Source organism: Littorina saxatilis, linkage group LG16, assembly GCF_037325665.1.
Source record: "Littorina saxatilis isolate snail1 linkage group LG16, US_GU_Lsax_2.0, whole genome shotgun sequence".
NCBI lineage: Eukaryota > Metazoa > Mollusca > Gastropoda > Littorinimorpha > Littorinidae > Littorina > Littorina saxatilis.
The window spans coordinates 17800076-17816742 of NC_090260.1; the positions used below are offsets into that span (position 1 = coordinate 17800076).

General features: G+C 40.3%; 1 protein-coding gene and 2 long non-coding RNA genes across 4 annotated transcripts in view; 2 read left to right on the forward strand and 1 right to left on the reverse strand.

Annotated features, from left to right (window-relative positions):
• LOC138950564 (uncharacterized) overlaps window positions 1-16667 on the forward strand; it is a 478836-nt gene that overhangs the window by 359638 nt on the left and 102531 nt on the right. The gene's annotated exons all lie outside the window — the stretch shown is intronic.
• LOC138950555 (dynactin subunit 6-like) overlaps window positions 1-16667 on the reverse strand; it is a 37165-nt gene that overhangs the window by 10207 nt on the left and 10291 nt on the right. For both annotated transcript variants that reach the window (XM_070322276.1, XM_070322275.1), the window contains exons 3-5: window positions 12657-12762; window positions 10964-11043; window positions 9018-9065 (exon numbers count right to left, since the gene is read on the reverse strand). In XM_070322276.1, the coding sequence (XP_070178377.1) occupies window positions 9018-9065; window positions 10964-11043; window positions 12657-12762 (234 nt within the window). The remainder of the gene's footprint in view (window positions 1-9017; window positions 9066-10963; window positions 11044-12656; window positions 12763-16667) is intronic.
• LOC138950558 (uncharacterized) lies at window positions 2516-4975 on the forward strand. Its single transcript, XR_011450719.1, has 3 exons — window positions 2516-2827; window positions 3400-3564; window positions 4862-4975. It is a non-coding gene; the product is annotated as an uncharacterized lncRNA (long non-coding RNA).

Here is a 16667-nt window from a genome sequence, read left to right on the forward strand (position 1 = left end):
TGTCAATAATTAAACATTCCAATAACCTACCATTCTTGTTTTGTCAATAATTAAACATTCCAATAACCTGCCATTCTTGTTTTGTCAATAATTAAACATTCCAATAACCTGCCATTCTTGTTTTGTCAATGATTAAACATTTTTTGTCAATAATTAAACATTCCAATAACCTGCCATTCTTGTTTTGTCAATAATGAAACATTCCAATAACCTGCCATTCTTGTTTTGTCAATGATTAAACATTTTTTGTCAATAATTAAACATTCCAATAACCTACCATTCTTGTTTTGTCAATAATTAAACATTCCAATAACCTGCCATTCTTGTTTTGTCAATAATTAAACATTTTTTGTCAATAATTAAAACATTCCAATAACCTACCATTCTTGTTTTGTCAATAATTAAACATTCCAATAACCTGCCATTCTTGTTTTGTCAATAATTAAACATTCCAATAACCTGCCATTCTTGTTTTGTCAATAATTAAACATTCCAATAACCTGCCATTCTTGTTTTGTCAATAATTAAACATTCCAATAACCTACCATTCTTGTTTTGTCAATCATTCTTGTTTTGTCAATAATTAAACATTCCAATAACCTACCATTCTTGTTTTGTCAATCATTCTTGTTTTGTCAATAATTAAACATTCCAATAACATACCATTCTTGTTTTGTCAATAATTAAACATTCCAACAACCTACCATTCTTGTTTTGTCAATAATTAAACATTCCAATAACCTGCCATTCTTGTTTTGTCAATAATTAAACATTCCAATAACCTACCATTCTTGTTTTGTCAATGATTAAACATTTTTTGTCAATAATTAAACATTCCAATAACCTACCATTCTTGTTTTGTCAATAATTAAACATTCCAATAACCTGCCATTCTTGTTTTGTCAATAATTAAACATTCCAATAACCTGCCATTCTTGTTTTGTCAATAATTAAACATTCCAATAACCTACCATTCTTGTTTTGTCAATAATTAAACATTCCAATAACCTGCCATTCTTGTTTTGTCAATAATTAAACATTCCAATTACCTGCCATTCTTGTTTTGTCAATCATTAAACATTCCAATAACCTACCATTCTTGTTTTGTCAATAATTAAACATTTTTGGCAATAATTCAACATTCCAATAACCTACCATTCTTGTTTTGTCAATAATTAAACATTCCAATAACCTGCCATTCTTGTTTTGTCAATAATTAAACATTCCAATAACCTGCCATTCTTGTTTTGTCAATAATTAAACATTCCAATAACCTACCATTCTTGTTTTGTCAATGATTAAACATTCCAATAACCTGCCATTCTTGTTTTGTCAATAATTAAAAATTCCAATTACCTGCCATTCTTGTTTTGTCAATAATTAAAACATTCCAATAACCTACCATTCTTGTTTTGTCAATAATTAAACATTCCAATAACCTGCCATTCTTGTTTTGTCAATAATTAAACATTCCAATAACCTACCATTCTTGTTTTGTCAATAATTAAACATTCCAATAACCTGCCATTCTTGTTTTGTCAATCATTAAACATTCCAATAACCTGCCATTCTTGTTTTGTCAATCATTAAACATTCCAATAACCTGCCATTCTTGTTTTGTCAATCATTAAACATTCCAATAACCTACCATTCTTGTTTTGTCAATCATTAAACATTCCAATAACCTACCATTCTTGTTTTGTCAATCATTAAACATTCCAATAACCTGCCATTCTTGTTTTGTCAATAATTAAAACATTCCAATAACCTACCATTCTTGTTTTGTCAATAATTAAACATTCCAATAACCTGCCATTCTTGTTTTGTCAATAATTAAACATTCCAATAACCTGCCATTCTTGTTTTGTCAATAATTAAACATTCCAATAACCTACCATTCTTGTTTTGTCAATAATTAAACATTCCAATAACCTGCCATTCTTGTTTTGTCAATAATTAAACGTTCCTATAGCCTATCGTTCTGTTTTGTCAATAATTAAACGTTCCAATAGCCTATCGTTCTGTTTTGTCAATAATTAAACGTCCCAATAGCCTATCGTTCTGTTTTGTCAATAATTAAACGTTCCAATAGCCTATCGTTCTGTTTTGTCAATAATTAAACATTCCAATAACCTGCCATTCTTGTTTTGTCAATAATTAAACATTCCAATAACCTACCATTCTTGTTTTTTTATTCTGAGTTTTGGAACATTAGCTATCTGTCTTTGGAATTTTATTTTCTTCTGTGTTAGTAGGCAACAACTCCAACATAAAGTTTTAAAGTTACCTCAGCTCCCTTCCCGTCTGTGCGATCATTAAACTCGCCACAGATCTGCCCATTGAGCTTCCGGTTCTACACAGAATAATGAGCATACTTCCTGTTCGGCATCAACCCAAACCTGAGCAGCCTGGTAGAGCAGGAATTTTTTTGTGAATTAATTTTTCAGATTGACGTAAGTGCAGCTGATATAACATCAATAGACGATGTTCGGAAATAACAAGGGAAGCAACCGCGTTTCAAAATAGTGTCTGCGTACGAGTTGCGCCGCCTATCACCGGGTCAAAGGAAAATGGCTGCGAGGTTGACATAAACACATTGTTGTGGGTGTTTTAGATCGAATTCGTCCATTTGCTGAACGTTATGGGCCTTAAACGTTGTGCATGGGGAACATGCACATCAGATTCCAGATATCCTCATCGATCCCCAGGTGTACGCTTTGTACCGTTTGTAAAACCCACGAAAGTGTGGAATCGCGAACGATGCCTGCGCTGGATCAGTCAACTCAACAATAACAAGATCAAAGACTGGACTTATGTCTGCACAAAAGTAAGTGACTTACTAGCTTATTGTGCGTGTTTAAATCTAATATTCTAGTTAATTATTGGTCTTCTTCAAAATCGTTTCGAGTTGTCACTAAGAAAATGAAAGTGAGCAGCAGAATCACACCACACATTCATGCAAGTTATCTAAGAGTAAGACATACACTTAGCGAAGGTCAATGTTCATTTGTTTGTTTGTTGTTCTTGTTTAACCATTTACCTTGTCAGGACCATTTGCATGTTGTGATGGGAGTAATCTGAGAATTACATGCAGTTGACACTGCCCAGTTAAATGTGCACTCAGTTATCTCCCTACTCAGTTTAACGAAATCACAGAGAGAGAATGTTGAAAAAAGGAAGATGAAGCAATAACTTGCTCACTCTATGATACTAATTTTGTCACACTGAGTGACAGTATAAATTAAATATTGCACTTTGAGTTTTCTAAGTCTTATTCTGATGGGCTGTTAAGAATAGCAGTCTACATTATTTTCACTGTTCAGGACTATAATATGTGACAGATATTATAAATGCCTCCAGTCCACTGTTTTTTTTTTAATGAGCCCTTTTTTATTGCAGCATTTTAAAGATGGATGGCCAAGTGAGGAGAACCCTGACCCTTTGAGTGCAGGTACATCAGAAAATGATCAACCAAAGAAACGAAAGCTGCCCTTGAAGCGTTCTCAGCCCCCACCCCCCAAGATTCGGAAACTTACAGCCGCACGAATTCTTGCTTCTTTGGGGGTATACAATTTATTGAGATTATTTATTCTTTTAACCCTTTTTCACATTTGTTATGTGTATGTGCAGGTGTGTATGGTTAGTGCTGGCTTTATACCACAGGTTTTTAATTGTTCAAATCTTTCTTATTCATCACAAAGCTTATCGTTCACAGTAGTGTTGACAATATCGAGAAAAAGACTTGTTTTGATTGAAATAAAAATAGTTTTTTCAGGTGAATGGTGAACATGACAGAAAAGTCTGGGAGCTTACAGAACAAACATCACCGACTGCATGCAAGTTATCACCGACTGCATGCAATTAACTTGCATGCAAGTTATCTAAGACTGCATGCAAGTTATCTAAGACTGCATGCAAGTTATCTAAGACTGCGTGCAAGTTATCTTGGACAGGTAGAATACTTAAACAAAAGTCAATGTTCATTTGACTTGTTTGTTGTTCTTGTTTGAACCATTTACCTTTTCAGGACTATTTGCATTTTGTGATGGGAGTAATCTGAAATGTCCACCAAATACCCGTGTGACTTGGAATAATAGGCCGTGAAAAGTAAATATTCGCCGTAATGGCTTGAGATTTACTGGCCGATGTGAATGCGTGATGTATTGTGTAACAAATTCCATCTCACACGGCAGAAATTAATATGTAAATCGCCGTGAGCTCTTGTGAGAAGGGGCGATTAATAAATGTCCATTATTATTATGTGCATGTGCTTTATGGTCTATTTGTCAATGGTATCTTTGTGTGTGCGCGTGTGTGCGTGTGTGTGTGTGTGTGTGTACTTTTAACATTGTACGCTAAGTTTTTGCTTGGTGCTTGGGATCTTGGTGTTATGTCTCAGTTAAATGTATGCTTTGTATGCTTGTTGATTTGTGCTAGTTTATTCTATAATGAATTTGTAAAGCGCCTGGAGCCAATTGATGGGACTCGCGCTATAGAAAAGTTATTTATTATTATTATTATTATTATTATTACATGCAGTTGTGCACTCATTTATTTCCTAACCCTACTCAGTTCTACAAAATCACACAGATGTAACGCATGCAATCTTTGTAATTTTGAAATTGTCTGGAACTGCTGGAGCACTTTTGCTTTGTTATGTTATTTTTTTTATTTACCTTTTTGTTATTTAATTTTTTCTTTTGTGTGTATGTGCATGTGTGTATGATTAGTGCTGGCGGTATACCACAGGTTTTTAGTTCTTCAAATCTTCCGTATTCATCACCAAATTTCACGTCCACAGCAGTGTTGACAATATCAAGAGAAGACTTGTTTTAATTGAAATAACATTATTTATTTTCAGGTGAATGGTGAACATGACAAAATGCATCAGAGCTTTCAGAACAAACATCACCGACTGTCATTTTCTATGCAAATTGCAATGTTTTATAAAAAGAATAATGGGATATTTGCTTGATCTTGTGTCTTTCTTTCTTGTTTATTGTGTGTGTATTTCTTAGGCATGCGTGTGTGTGTGGTTTTGTCATCAGAAATCAGAAATATAAACGGACTTGCATGCGCAAGGGAAAAACTGACAACAACAAACGTGTAACCAACAGAAGACAGACTTAGAAAAAAAAATGATACATTTTAATTTTCCAAAGCTAGATGATGAAAAAAATCACTAGTGAGTCACACTCACAGAAAAGTACACATTTGAAATCAACTTACTCGCCTTTGCAAGTACAGTAGGCTGACAGGACACAACTCCTTTTGTCAGAATCAACTGACGTCAAAATAGCCCACGGGTAGTAGAACGCAGCTCCACTAACTCTAGTAACTGGATCTTTTTCCCTGGTGCGTGGTCTCACTTGTGCCTTCACTGCGAAATAGCCAGGCGTGTCGAAGCAGACTACCTCTATGCTCTTAACAAAGCCGTCCCTCATCATAGAAAAACCTTCGGATTTCTGAGGATCCCTCACCGTCACGCTTCCAAACGAGCATTGGTTCTTAATCATGTACGAGATTGCATCTAAGTACCGTAAAAGTCGACCTATAAGCCGCGACTTTTTTTTCCTAAATGGACCCCTGCGGCTTATAAGGCGGTGCGGCTTATGAATGACTTTTTCTGAATCAGTGGCGTGTATCCGACTTCGCTCAGTGACCTAGTTTCCGGAAGTTGGATCGCCGCTGTGTAATGGCCTTGAATCAGCTGTGTTTACCTCAATTCACTCACTCACCTTCTTTCCGGAAGTTTGAAGCATGACAATAACTCACACAGTAATGGGTTGGCATACACCGGTTTTGATCGATCACTTCGCATTGCTACTACAGAGAACAGCAACACGCACATCTCCTAAAACAAAGCAACGTACAACCACGATGCCGAAAACACGGAGGCAGGCCTATGATGCAGCCTACAAACTTGCAGCCATAGACTTGGCTGTTGAAAAAGGCAATCGCGCTGCTGCTCAACAAATCGGCGTCAATGAAAGCATGATTAGGCGTTGGCGAAAGCAACGAGGCGAACTTGTGAAATGCAAGAAATCCACAAAAGCATTCCGTGGTTGCAAGGCACGCTGGCCCCAATTAGAAAACGAAATGGAGGACTGGGTCAACACACAACGTGCGGATGGTCGCGGTGTTTCAACTGTTCAGCTTCGTCTGAAAGCACGCACCATTGCAACACGTCTGAAGATAGACGACTTCAAAGGCGGTCAATCTTGGTGTTGCCGATTTTTGAGGCGCAAAGGTCTGTCACTGCGTGCACGTACAACTTTGTGCCAACAGCTGCCGCCAGACTTTCAGGAGAAAATGATGTCATTTCGAAACTACGCACAAGAGCAGGTAGCTGAGAATCTGATTGGCCCACAGAACATCATAAATATGGATGAGGTTCCGTTGACCTTTGACCTTCCATTGACACGCACAGTAAACAAAAAGGGCGAGTCTTCTGTGGCACTGAAAACAACGGGACATGAAAAAACACACTTCACCTGTGTTTTGTCGTGCACGGCTTCGGGTGAAAAGCTTCCGCCGATGGTGATTTTCAAGCGAATCACAATGCCGAAAGAAAAGTTTCCGAAGGGGATCGTCGTGCAGGTTAACAAGAAGGGGTGGATGGATGAGAAGATGATGGACACCTGGCTGACAGAATGCTATGGGAAAAGGCCAGGGGGTTTCTTCCGTCGCACTAAAGCTCTGTTAGTCATGGACAGCATGCGTGCACACATCACTGAGAAGGTCAAAAAGTCAATCACTGCCACCAACTCCATCATCGCTATCATCCCGGGTGGCACAACAAAGTACCTGCAACCCCTCGATATCAGTGTGAACCGGCCCTTCAAAGTGGTGATGAGGGATGAGTGGGAGAGGTGGATGGTGGATGGCGAGAAATCATTCACAAAGACTGGCCGCATGCGTAGAGCAACCTTTGCAGATGTGTGCCAGTGGGTCCTGAAAGCTTGGGATGCTGTCAAAAAGTCAACGATCATCAACGGCTTCAGAAAGGCTGAGATCATCACTGGAGCAGACGACGCGACAGACAACACGACAGCCACTGACAGTGGGGCCGAGAGTGACACTTCCGGTGACTCTGTGCCAGAAGCCATTCTGAACTTGTTCATCTCCGACACTGAGGAGTCCGACTTCAGCGGATTTTCAGCATCAGATGTTGAGTGATTTACAGAACTAACTACAGGTGCTGTGTGCAGGACGAGAGGACAGTTTGATAGTCCAGAGTTCTGTGAATCACTCAACATCTGATGCTGAAAGTAAAGTGCAAAACTGACAAGTTAGCCGGTTCGTTTTTGTGTGTGTGTGGTTTTTTTTCGTTGACTTTCGATGTTTCTTGACTTGAACTTTGCTTCTAGGCGCGGCTTGTATGCCGGAGCGGCTTGTGTATGGATTTTTCTGATTTTTTTTTAAAAATCGGGGGGTGCGGCTTATATCCAGGTGCGTCGTATAGGTCGACTTTTACGGTAATGGAACTCGGGTAGAGCAGATAAGTCGGCACCTCCCGAGATCAAAGTGGGATTCGATAGGCGAACCTCGCCGTCAGTCAGTTTCGCTTCGATCGCTTCCCATCGGTCTTCCATCAACCCATCTGGGTCCACTTCCAGAGACACTTCTTTAGCAAATTGGCACAATTCTACTAAATCATGTTTTTTTCTTCCGGACACAATAACTCCTCTTTGAATCAAAAACTTTTGCAGCACTGCCAGTGATATGATCGAGTGAACGTGAAGCCGCCTTGTTTGCCCGTGAAATAAGCGGCGCAACTCTGATTTTCCGGTACTTCTTACCTCCCCTGTTATTTCCGGAATTCGTCTATTCAGAAAAAAGTCGGACCACTCTTTTGAGAAAAACAGCAAAGACTGTGGTTTTTTGGTTGTCAAGTAGAATGATGTTCTGATACTCCTGACTTTGGGAGATATTCTGTCACTGAATTAACGCACCAAGCACAGAAATCATCATAAGACAAAAATATGAATTAACATTTGTTTGTTTGTTTGTTTGTTTATTTGTTGCTTAACGTCCAGCCGACTACGCAGAGCCATATCAGGACGAGGAAGGGGGGGATGAAGGGGGCCACTTGTCAAGCGATTCCTGTTTACAAATGCACTAACCCATTACTTGTGTTCCAGCAGGCTTTAGTAAAACTAAATTAATACCTACTGGAAGATTACCAGTTTCCAGTATGTTAAAATAGGCTTAACCTATCTACTGCTGGACTTACATCAGAACACTAACAGATTAAACTATACATGAATAGCGAGACAAGCGGCAAGAGAAGAGATTTTTGGAAAAAATACAGGTGAATGAGCAAGAAGGCAGAAAAAAGAAAAGAATTCATGAAGAAAAAGAGAGCATGACAGGAAAGAGGAATCAAAAATCTACCTAACAGCAAACTAGAAAGCTCCTGCGGTTCCAAAAACAGGAGGGGCCTTTAATTTCATAACCGCAGTGCCCCACTGCGGGAATGAATTAACATGCCCACCACAGAAATCACAATCAGACACAAACATAAACACTGCCGAGATGAAACCATTGGTTTTATACTTTGGATACTCACTTTTCCCACTAATTAAGTCTGGAAGGGGTTTTCAAAACCAAAATAAAACTGGCTTAAATACGCAGTCGGTCACACATCCTGTTTTGTTTGTAGAGAATACAATAGATCTATACATGTCAGTGACTGTAAGTCGTACTGATCAAACTATAACTCAAGACCCTGCACTTGTAAAATAAAATGGTCACAGACAATTAGGATATAAACACTTTTGGAAGCATAATTTACCGCCTGGTTCATGCAATGAAAATTCTACTTAAGATTCAATCATTCTCAGAAAAGTTCTGCCGATTATAATATCTAAAAGTCTCATACTTAATTTAAACATTTTTATTTTATCTAAAAGTCTTACCGGCTCCTCACATTTTCAAAACTTTTTCTATACAAAAAATTGACCTTTTCAGTTTTTAAAACTTTCCCAACCCATAGCAATCCTGCAAAAACTCACCTTTGGATTCTATGACATTGTGATCTCCAACCTTGGTTGATTCAATTTCTGAGTCAGAGGTCAAGAACCAATATTTAGAGCAGTGAAAAAGATGGAAGGAACTACAGTTTTCTTCTTAAAAAAAATCATAATAAAATAAACATGATTAAAAAAAACATTTTCATGACCGCGAACTGAGACCATTATTTTCAATAATCACTGAGACGAGGTATGTAACCTCTTTATTCCTCCTTTCTTCAGTTATTCAAAGAAAAGAGGAGTTTTTGTGCGAAAGTTTGATCGAATCCTATTCACTCAACCAGTCTACCTACGCAACCGATTGAATAATGCGCGGTTGTATAGTTCAGGGAAAATCATTTAATTCTGTCAACACTTCTTGTCCGTTTCCCTGTTTTGGACAAAACTCAAGTACACAGTTGTGTTGTTATTCTGTTGTGGCGGTAAAGGCAGATAGTGTGTGTTCTGTTCATGTTTTGGTATCGCTCAGGAAATGTTCTTTCTTCGAATGGGACTAGCAGACGAACTTTTGAACCCGTGTTCCAACGTTAACAAGAAGAGCAAACGCTCGATCGAGTCACTTTCGCAGTTCTGAATATTATATGAGGCATCAGATGGACAGGAAGAAATTGCTATTCACAACACAATGAGTCACGTTCACATAAAATTTGAGCCCGGTCACTTTTATAGTTTCCGAGAAAAGCCCAACGTTAAGTTGTGTGTTGCCGAACAGAAAAGGCTAGTTATCTCCCTTGTTTTTCTGATAACGTTCGTAAAAGGCTACAGATGTAAATACTTTGATGTAAAGAATAATCCTACAAAGTTTCAATCACATCCGATGAACTTTGTCAAAGATATAAAATGTCTAATTTTTCCTTTGACGCTGACCTGTGACCTTGAAAAAGGTCAAAGGTCAACGAAACCATCGTTAAAGTGTAGAGGTCATTGGAGGTCACGACTAAACAAAATATGAGCCCGATCGCTTTGATAGTTTCCGAGAAAAGTCCAACGTTAAGGTGGTGTCTACGGACGGCCGGCCGGACGGCCGGACAGACTAACACTGACCGATTACATAGAGTCACTTTTTCTCAAGTGACTCAAAAACTGTATGAAGTTCAGTTTACTGGGGCAAAATAATGTATGAAACCGCTGTATGTTCTTTAAATTGATGAGATGTGTGCACTTGGTTGCGTGTGATCTGATTGCAGTCTTTTGTCCAAGCAACTCAGTTCAGATAATTGGAAGGGGAACTACTCTTATGCAGATTATATGGAGATTAATGTGTTCAAGCCTGTAGTTGCTAGTTTAAATGCAGTATGTTTGTATTGTTTGGTCTAGAGATGTATATTTCGTACATTAGAGCGTTCGGAAGTTTTCAATCGCTAAAGTAGTTCCCTCAAAGTCTAGCTCATCAACCTGTGAGCTATCGAGGATTCAGGCCCGTTGTTGGGTAAGTGATTTTGGTTGTTGGGTAAGTTACCGAAAAGGTGATTGCTGTTGGTTTATTTTTTTTTGCGTCTTCCTTTTCACTCCCTTTCCTTTTGAATAATATTTTCAAACCTCTTCTTCTTCGTTCATGGGCTGAAACTCCTACGGCTTTTAGGTGTATGACCGTTTTTTACCCCACCATTTAGGCAGCCATACGCCGCTTTCGTGGGAGCATGCTGGGTATTTTCGTGTTTCTGTAACCCACCGAACTCTGACTTGGATTACAAGATCTTTTCCGTAGGCACTTGGCCTTGTGCTTGTGTTTACACACGAAAGGGAATAAGGCACGACCAGGTCTTCACATTAGTTGACCTGGGAGATTGTCAAAATCTCCACCCTTAACCCATCCGACTGGGATTTAAACCCACGAACCTTCTGATTAGAAGGCCGTCGCCTTATCCACTAGGCCTTTTTGCCCGTCAACATTTGTCCAAACATAATTATTGTGTAGCAAAGGATACGAGCTCCAACTTCAAACACATTGTTGTTTCCGATCACCATCACTTGGCTGTTCTTCTTTCCCTCTGCGCCATCAGGAAACCTGAACAACAAAGAAATGTATACTTTTTTTTAACTGTCCTTGACATGTACGTCTTTGGCACATGCTTTTACAGAAGAAACATGATTTCACATGGTTATTTCTATAAAGTAAATCTCTTCCTGCTCTGTACCAGACTAGATACACAACTATATAACTCCGCAAGTTCCTGTGCCGTACTTTCGGGACTATAAAGCGCAGCTTTTTTCTCTCAGCTTGAGCCTCTGCACCCCATTGACCGTTATCACCTTATTTATGGCTAAAGAAGAGTAAACTTGGCTGCATGTACAAAGAAACATAACACTCCCTTTCTTGGTTTAAACTGTTTTATTCAACGTTTGTGCATTATTTACAAAAAACGCATATTGAGTAAACAATGTCAACAAGCATAATGCTTATAGTGGTGTTTACAGTCAGAAAATTACATATAAATGGCGGCTATTGCACTCCCTCTCTTGTGATATACATGTTTCCGCTACTATCAGTCTGGCAGAGTTGCCTTTTCCTGCCTTTGATCTCACCGCACATGCGGAGAAAAAATATTTCCACTCTGTATTCTTCTTCTTCTTCTGCGTTCGTGGGCTGAAGCTCCCACGTACACTCGTGTTTTTTGCACGAGTGGAATTTTACGTGCATGACCGGTTTTTTTTACCCCGCCTTACGCCGTTTTTCGGAGGAAGCATGATGGGTATTTTCGTGTTTCTATAACCCACCGAACTCTGACATGGATTACAGGATTCGTCGCGATATAACCTTCGTGGTTGAAAACGACGTTAAACACCAAATAAAGAAAGAAAGAAAGAAAGATTACAGGATCTTTTTTGTGCGCACTTGGTCTTGTGCTTGCGTGTACACACGGGGGTGTTCGGACACCGAGGAGAGTCGGCACAGAAAGTTGACTCTGAGAAATAAATCTCTCGCCGAACGTGGGGACGAAAGGCTCACACTGACAGCGGCCAACTGGATACAAATCCAGCGCGCTACCGACTGAGCTACATCCCCGCCCTCCACTCTGTATTAATCTTCCTTTGATGTCACGTGCGATGAATACACCGGAAAAGTCTATTGTGTGGATTGTTCTCAGTGGGTATTGCGCCCTTTAAAACAAAGCACCTTATAGGCAAGAAAATAATTATGGTTAGTAAGTTAACAATATTGACATTCCCAAAGCAACATTTAAAAAGCTGAAGACAGTACATTGACCGCCAAGCTGCTTTGGCACTAAACCAGTCATAGGATATCAAGTATTATGTTGTTGTTGTTGTAAAGCATACTCAGGCTCAATATTTTCTGGGCCACTAAGTTTAGAGTAGGTAACTATGTCAATGTCATGCAAATGGGAAGATTACATGTACAACAGTTTTTAATCCCCGTCTATACGGGCAGCCGTACTCCATCTTCAAGAGATTTAAAATGAAGCATCCCTGTAAAAGGGATCTATATATATTTAGGGCTGCTATGTAAAGAGGAATCACGAAAGTACAGGACCATGCAGATAGGATTACTGCTGATCATTTACAACTGGTCTTCCCCACACGCAGATAATTTGAAGGTTTTCATTCTGGGGGGAAGACCAGTTGTAAATGATCAGCAGTAATCCTATCTGACAATCTGACCTGTTTGTGATATGAACCAGTTCCTCGATGATGTTGAACTCCCCGATGATGACGGGACCGGCCTCTGCGATGATGCGTGCCTTCGGGTGGATCACAGTTCTGGCCCCTGGAATAACAATATTATTTACAGTGGAACCTGCCTTGCGAGACATTACAGAATGTAAGAAATTCAGGTGTGAAAAAGGAGGAAGTTTCAAAATAGGGGTACATTTACTGCAGCAGGTCACTCAAAATTGTAGAAACTGTGTTTATCCTACATACGTGAGAGAGACACCCGTGAGATAATAATCGTTCAAATCACACGTGTGTATATCATGTAAATGAGGTCATGTCAAGCAAGTCTGGCAGGGACCTGTTTTTCCACTGCTTATGATGCCAAAGTCACCGAGACAAACGTCATTATAGAAACACAAATTGCGCTCGCTAATTACCCTCGATGAATCTTTAGAACTAACACGTCACGCCACACTTTCAGAGTGACGTTTCTTTGCTTTGACGTAATAGATTGCACGAGGCTTTAGAAGAGATCGAGGTTCTAAAACAAGCGTCTTCAATTTAGCTGCCTCGAATGCAGGACATTTTCAGTAAAATACACGTAAGTACAGTATGTAGGATAAACAGAATACAACATGGCTTGCTGTTTCGTACCAGATTTACACTCGTTGCTTTTTCAAATACATGAAGTGAACAGCTCGCTTTCGCTCGCAGTTCAATATTTAAAAAAAAAAACCTCGTGTAAATCTGGCACGACACAGCAAGCCATGTAGTATTCTCTATAGAAACTGACAGTGAGTGTGTATCAACACACTGGAATGCAGGCGTTAGATCGACGTTACAGGAAGCAACTGAAGCTAACAGTCTGAGCGGAAATATTCGTACCTGGTCAGATAGAGTCATATGAGTGGGTACGGATATATCCGTACCTGGGAGACAATGAGTTGAAAGAGAGGGAGAGGTCTTATACTGGGGCTTAAAATGGAGGTTCCACTGCATTCTGAATCATTCAACATCTTTTCCATGCAGGTTTTGCAAACAGAAATGATAGTTTGAAAATGTATTTCTAATTCTATGGCAAGAAAATGTTCAGTTATAATTCATATCAACGCTCATTTTTGGCTCACGTAAGTGTAGCCTATGCGATCGTAACTTTGTCTGTCTGTGCGTGCGTGCGTGCGTGCGTGTGTATGTCTGTGGTAGAAACTAACATTTGAAGACGTCACATTACATTGACGTCACATTATGACGTAAGAGGGTTAGACGTCACGCGAAGGAAGTACTGACAGTCTCGGTCATTATTATTTTGAGCGCGCCGAGACTAGTTGGCAGTCGTGTCCTTGTAAGTAGGCTACATGCAGACAGACAGATCTAGATCTAGTGTCTCGCTTTCTTGCACAGTTTCACCTATGCTCTTTCTGTGTGTGTGTGTATGTGTGTGTGTGTGTGGGTGTGTGTGTGTGTGTGTGTGTGTGTGTGTGTGTGTGTGTATGTGTGACGGAGTGATTGAGTTTGTGTTACTGTTTGTCGATTTCTTACGTGAGCCTTGATGGCTTCGCCTCTTGTCTTTCCAAGCACCTAGCCAATGGAACACACTACCTCTCCCCCTCCGTCAACAACAGTCCCTCGAATCATTCAAATTTGCACTCAAGACATTCCTTTTTTCCAATAATCCATGCATTCTACACTGCCCACCCCCATCCCACCCTGAATAACTGTACATATTTAATGGTTGATGGTGTGGTGAGATATGTGCGCGTTATAAATTCTCGTATTATTATTATTATATTTGTTTGTTTGTTTGTTTGTTTATTTGTTGCTTAACGTCCAGCCGACTACGCAGAGCCATATCAGGACGAGGAAGGGGGGGATGAAGGGGGCCACTTGTCAAGCGATTCCTGTTTACAAATGCACTAACCCATTACTTGTGTCCCAGCAGGCTTTAGTAAAACTAAATTAATACCTACTGGAAGATTACCAGTTTCCAGTATGTTAAAATAGGCTTAACCTATCTACTGCTGGACTTACATCAGAACACTAACAGATTACAGATACATGAATCGCGAGACAAGCGGCGAGAAGAGATTTTTGGAAAAAATACAGGTGAATGAGCAAGAAGGCAGAAAAAAGAAAAGAATTCATGAAGAAAAAGAGAGCATGACAGGAAAGAGGAACCAAAAATCTACCTAACAGCAAACTAGAAAGCTCCTGCGGTTCCAAAAACAGGAGGGGCCTTTAATTTCATAACCGCAGTGCCCCACTGCGGGATATTATTATATTCCGATGAAGGAAAAAAGTTCTTGTTCTAAACCAGGTTCCATAAAAATAGATGTGCAACATGAAAATAAGAAGGAGTGAGCAGACTCAATGCAGCGATTACATTAAACAGAGAAAAGCTGAATGTCCAGCATTTTCTCAGTTGACGTCTCGTTACGCAAATGCATAGGATAGGCTAACACAAAATGTCGGTATGTTTGTACACATGATGAATATAAATAAGCACACATTCTGTTGTTCATGCAAATGACTGGTCCAATATGCAAATCGTATGCATATATACAGGGGAACCCCCCTTTTAAGACCCCCCTCCCAATTTAAGACTCCCTCCGCCTGTCAAATGGTTGTGTGATGTGTCTAGTGTGTTGGCGAAGTGTTTTGTGCTTGTCACCTCTCGCTTTCAGCCCTCACCGCTGGCTAGCACCGTCCTTTTCAGGACAATGCGAAAAGAGAGCAGCTTGCGTCAGTCTCTCCTGCCAGTACATAACCTCTCCACAGCAAGCCCTTTGTAGTGCCTCCATCGTGGCGACAGGCGTGAACTGGGTACCGAAAGGCCCCAGGCTGAACTACAAGGACTCGGAGGTGGTTGGCCCCTAGACGTGTGGCATGCAGGCCCACCGGCGTGTGGATACGCCCTGGTGCCCACGAACCAACCCCCAACTATGGGTTAAATAGCCGGGCAGGACAGGCTCGTCAACCCTGGAAGGCAGCTGTCCTAGGAGAAGATCACTCCAAAATTAAAACGAGGGCAGAGGAGGCTCACTATCCCTGCAAGGAAACTTCTCTAGGAGAAGGACCACTCCAAATTTAAACCCACGTAGTCCCCCGAAGACGGAAGACATCGGCCATTAGGCGGGGAGCAGACCGGATGTCTACGCTTACTACGACAAATCCGTCGAACGCAGAAGAAGAAGAAGAAGACTCCCTCCCTTTTAAGACCTAAAATGTTTCCTGAGATTTTCGGTTCCTAACATCTATAAATTAACCCCCTTCTTTCTTCTTCAGCGTTCCAGAATTGTCTGGTTACGTGTGAGCTCGTTTGCCCATTTGGGTTCCCCACACTATACTTTGAGAGCATTGTCAGCTTCACTCCGCTTTCGTTGAGTAGGCATGCTGGGTATTTTCGTGTTTCCATAACCCACCGAACTCTGACATGGATTACAGTATCTTTTTCGTGCGCACTTGGTCTTGTGCTTGCGTGTACACACGAAGGGGGTTAAGTCACTAGCAGGTCTGCACATAAGTTGACCTGGGAGATCGGAAAAATCTCCACTCTTAACCCACCAGGCGGCAGCGACAGGGATTCGAACTCACAACCTCCCGATTAGGAGGCCGACGTCTTACCACCACGCCACTGCGCCCGTCAAATTAACCCCCAATTCTAGACTCCTTCTTTTTTAGACCTAAAATGTTTCCTGAGATTTTCGGTCCTCAACATCTATAAATTAACCCCCAATTCGCCCCCCTCACTTTTTTTTTCCTTTTTGTTCTTCATCGTATAACATTTCATGTCCAATATATAGGCATTTTAAGCCCTGACGGACAATAAGCCCCTTAATCTTCGTTCGACTCCTTCCCTTTTTCAGACCTGAATTTCTCACATTTTTGGAGGTCTTAAAACGGGAATTCCACTTTAACAGTACATTGGGGTGTGCACGTTAAAGATCCCACGATTGACAAAAGGGTCTTTCCTGGCAAAATTGTATAGGCATAGATAAAAATGTCCACCAAAATACCTGT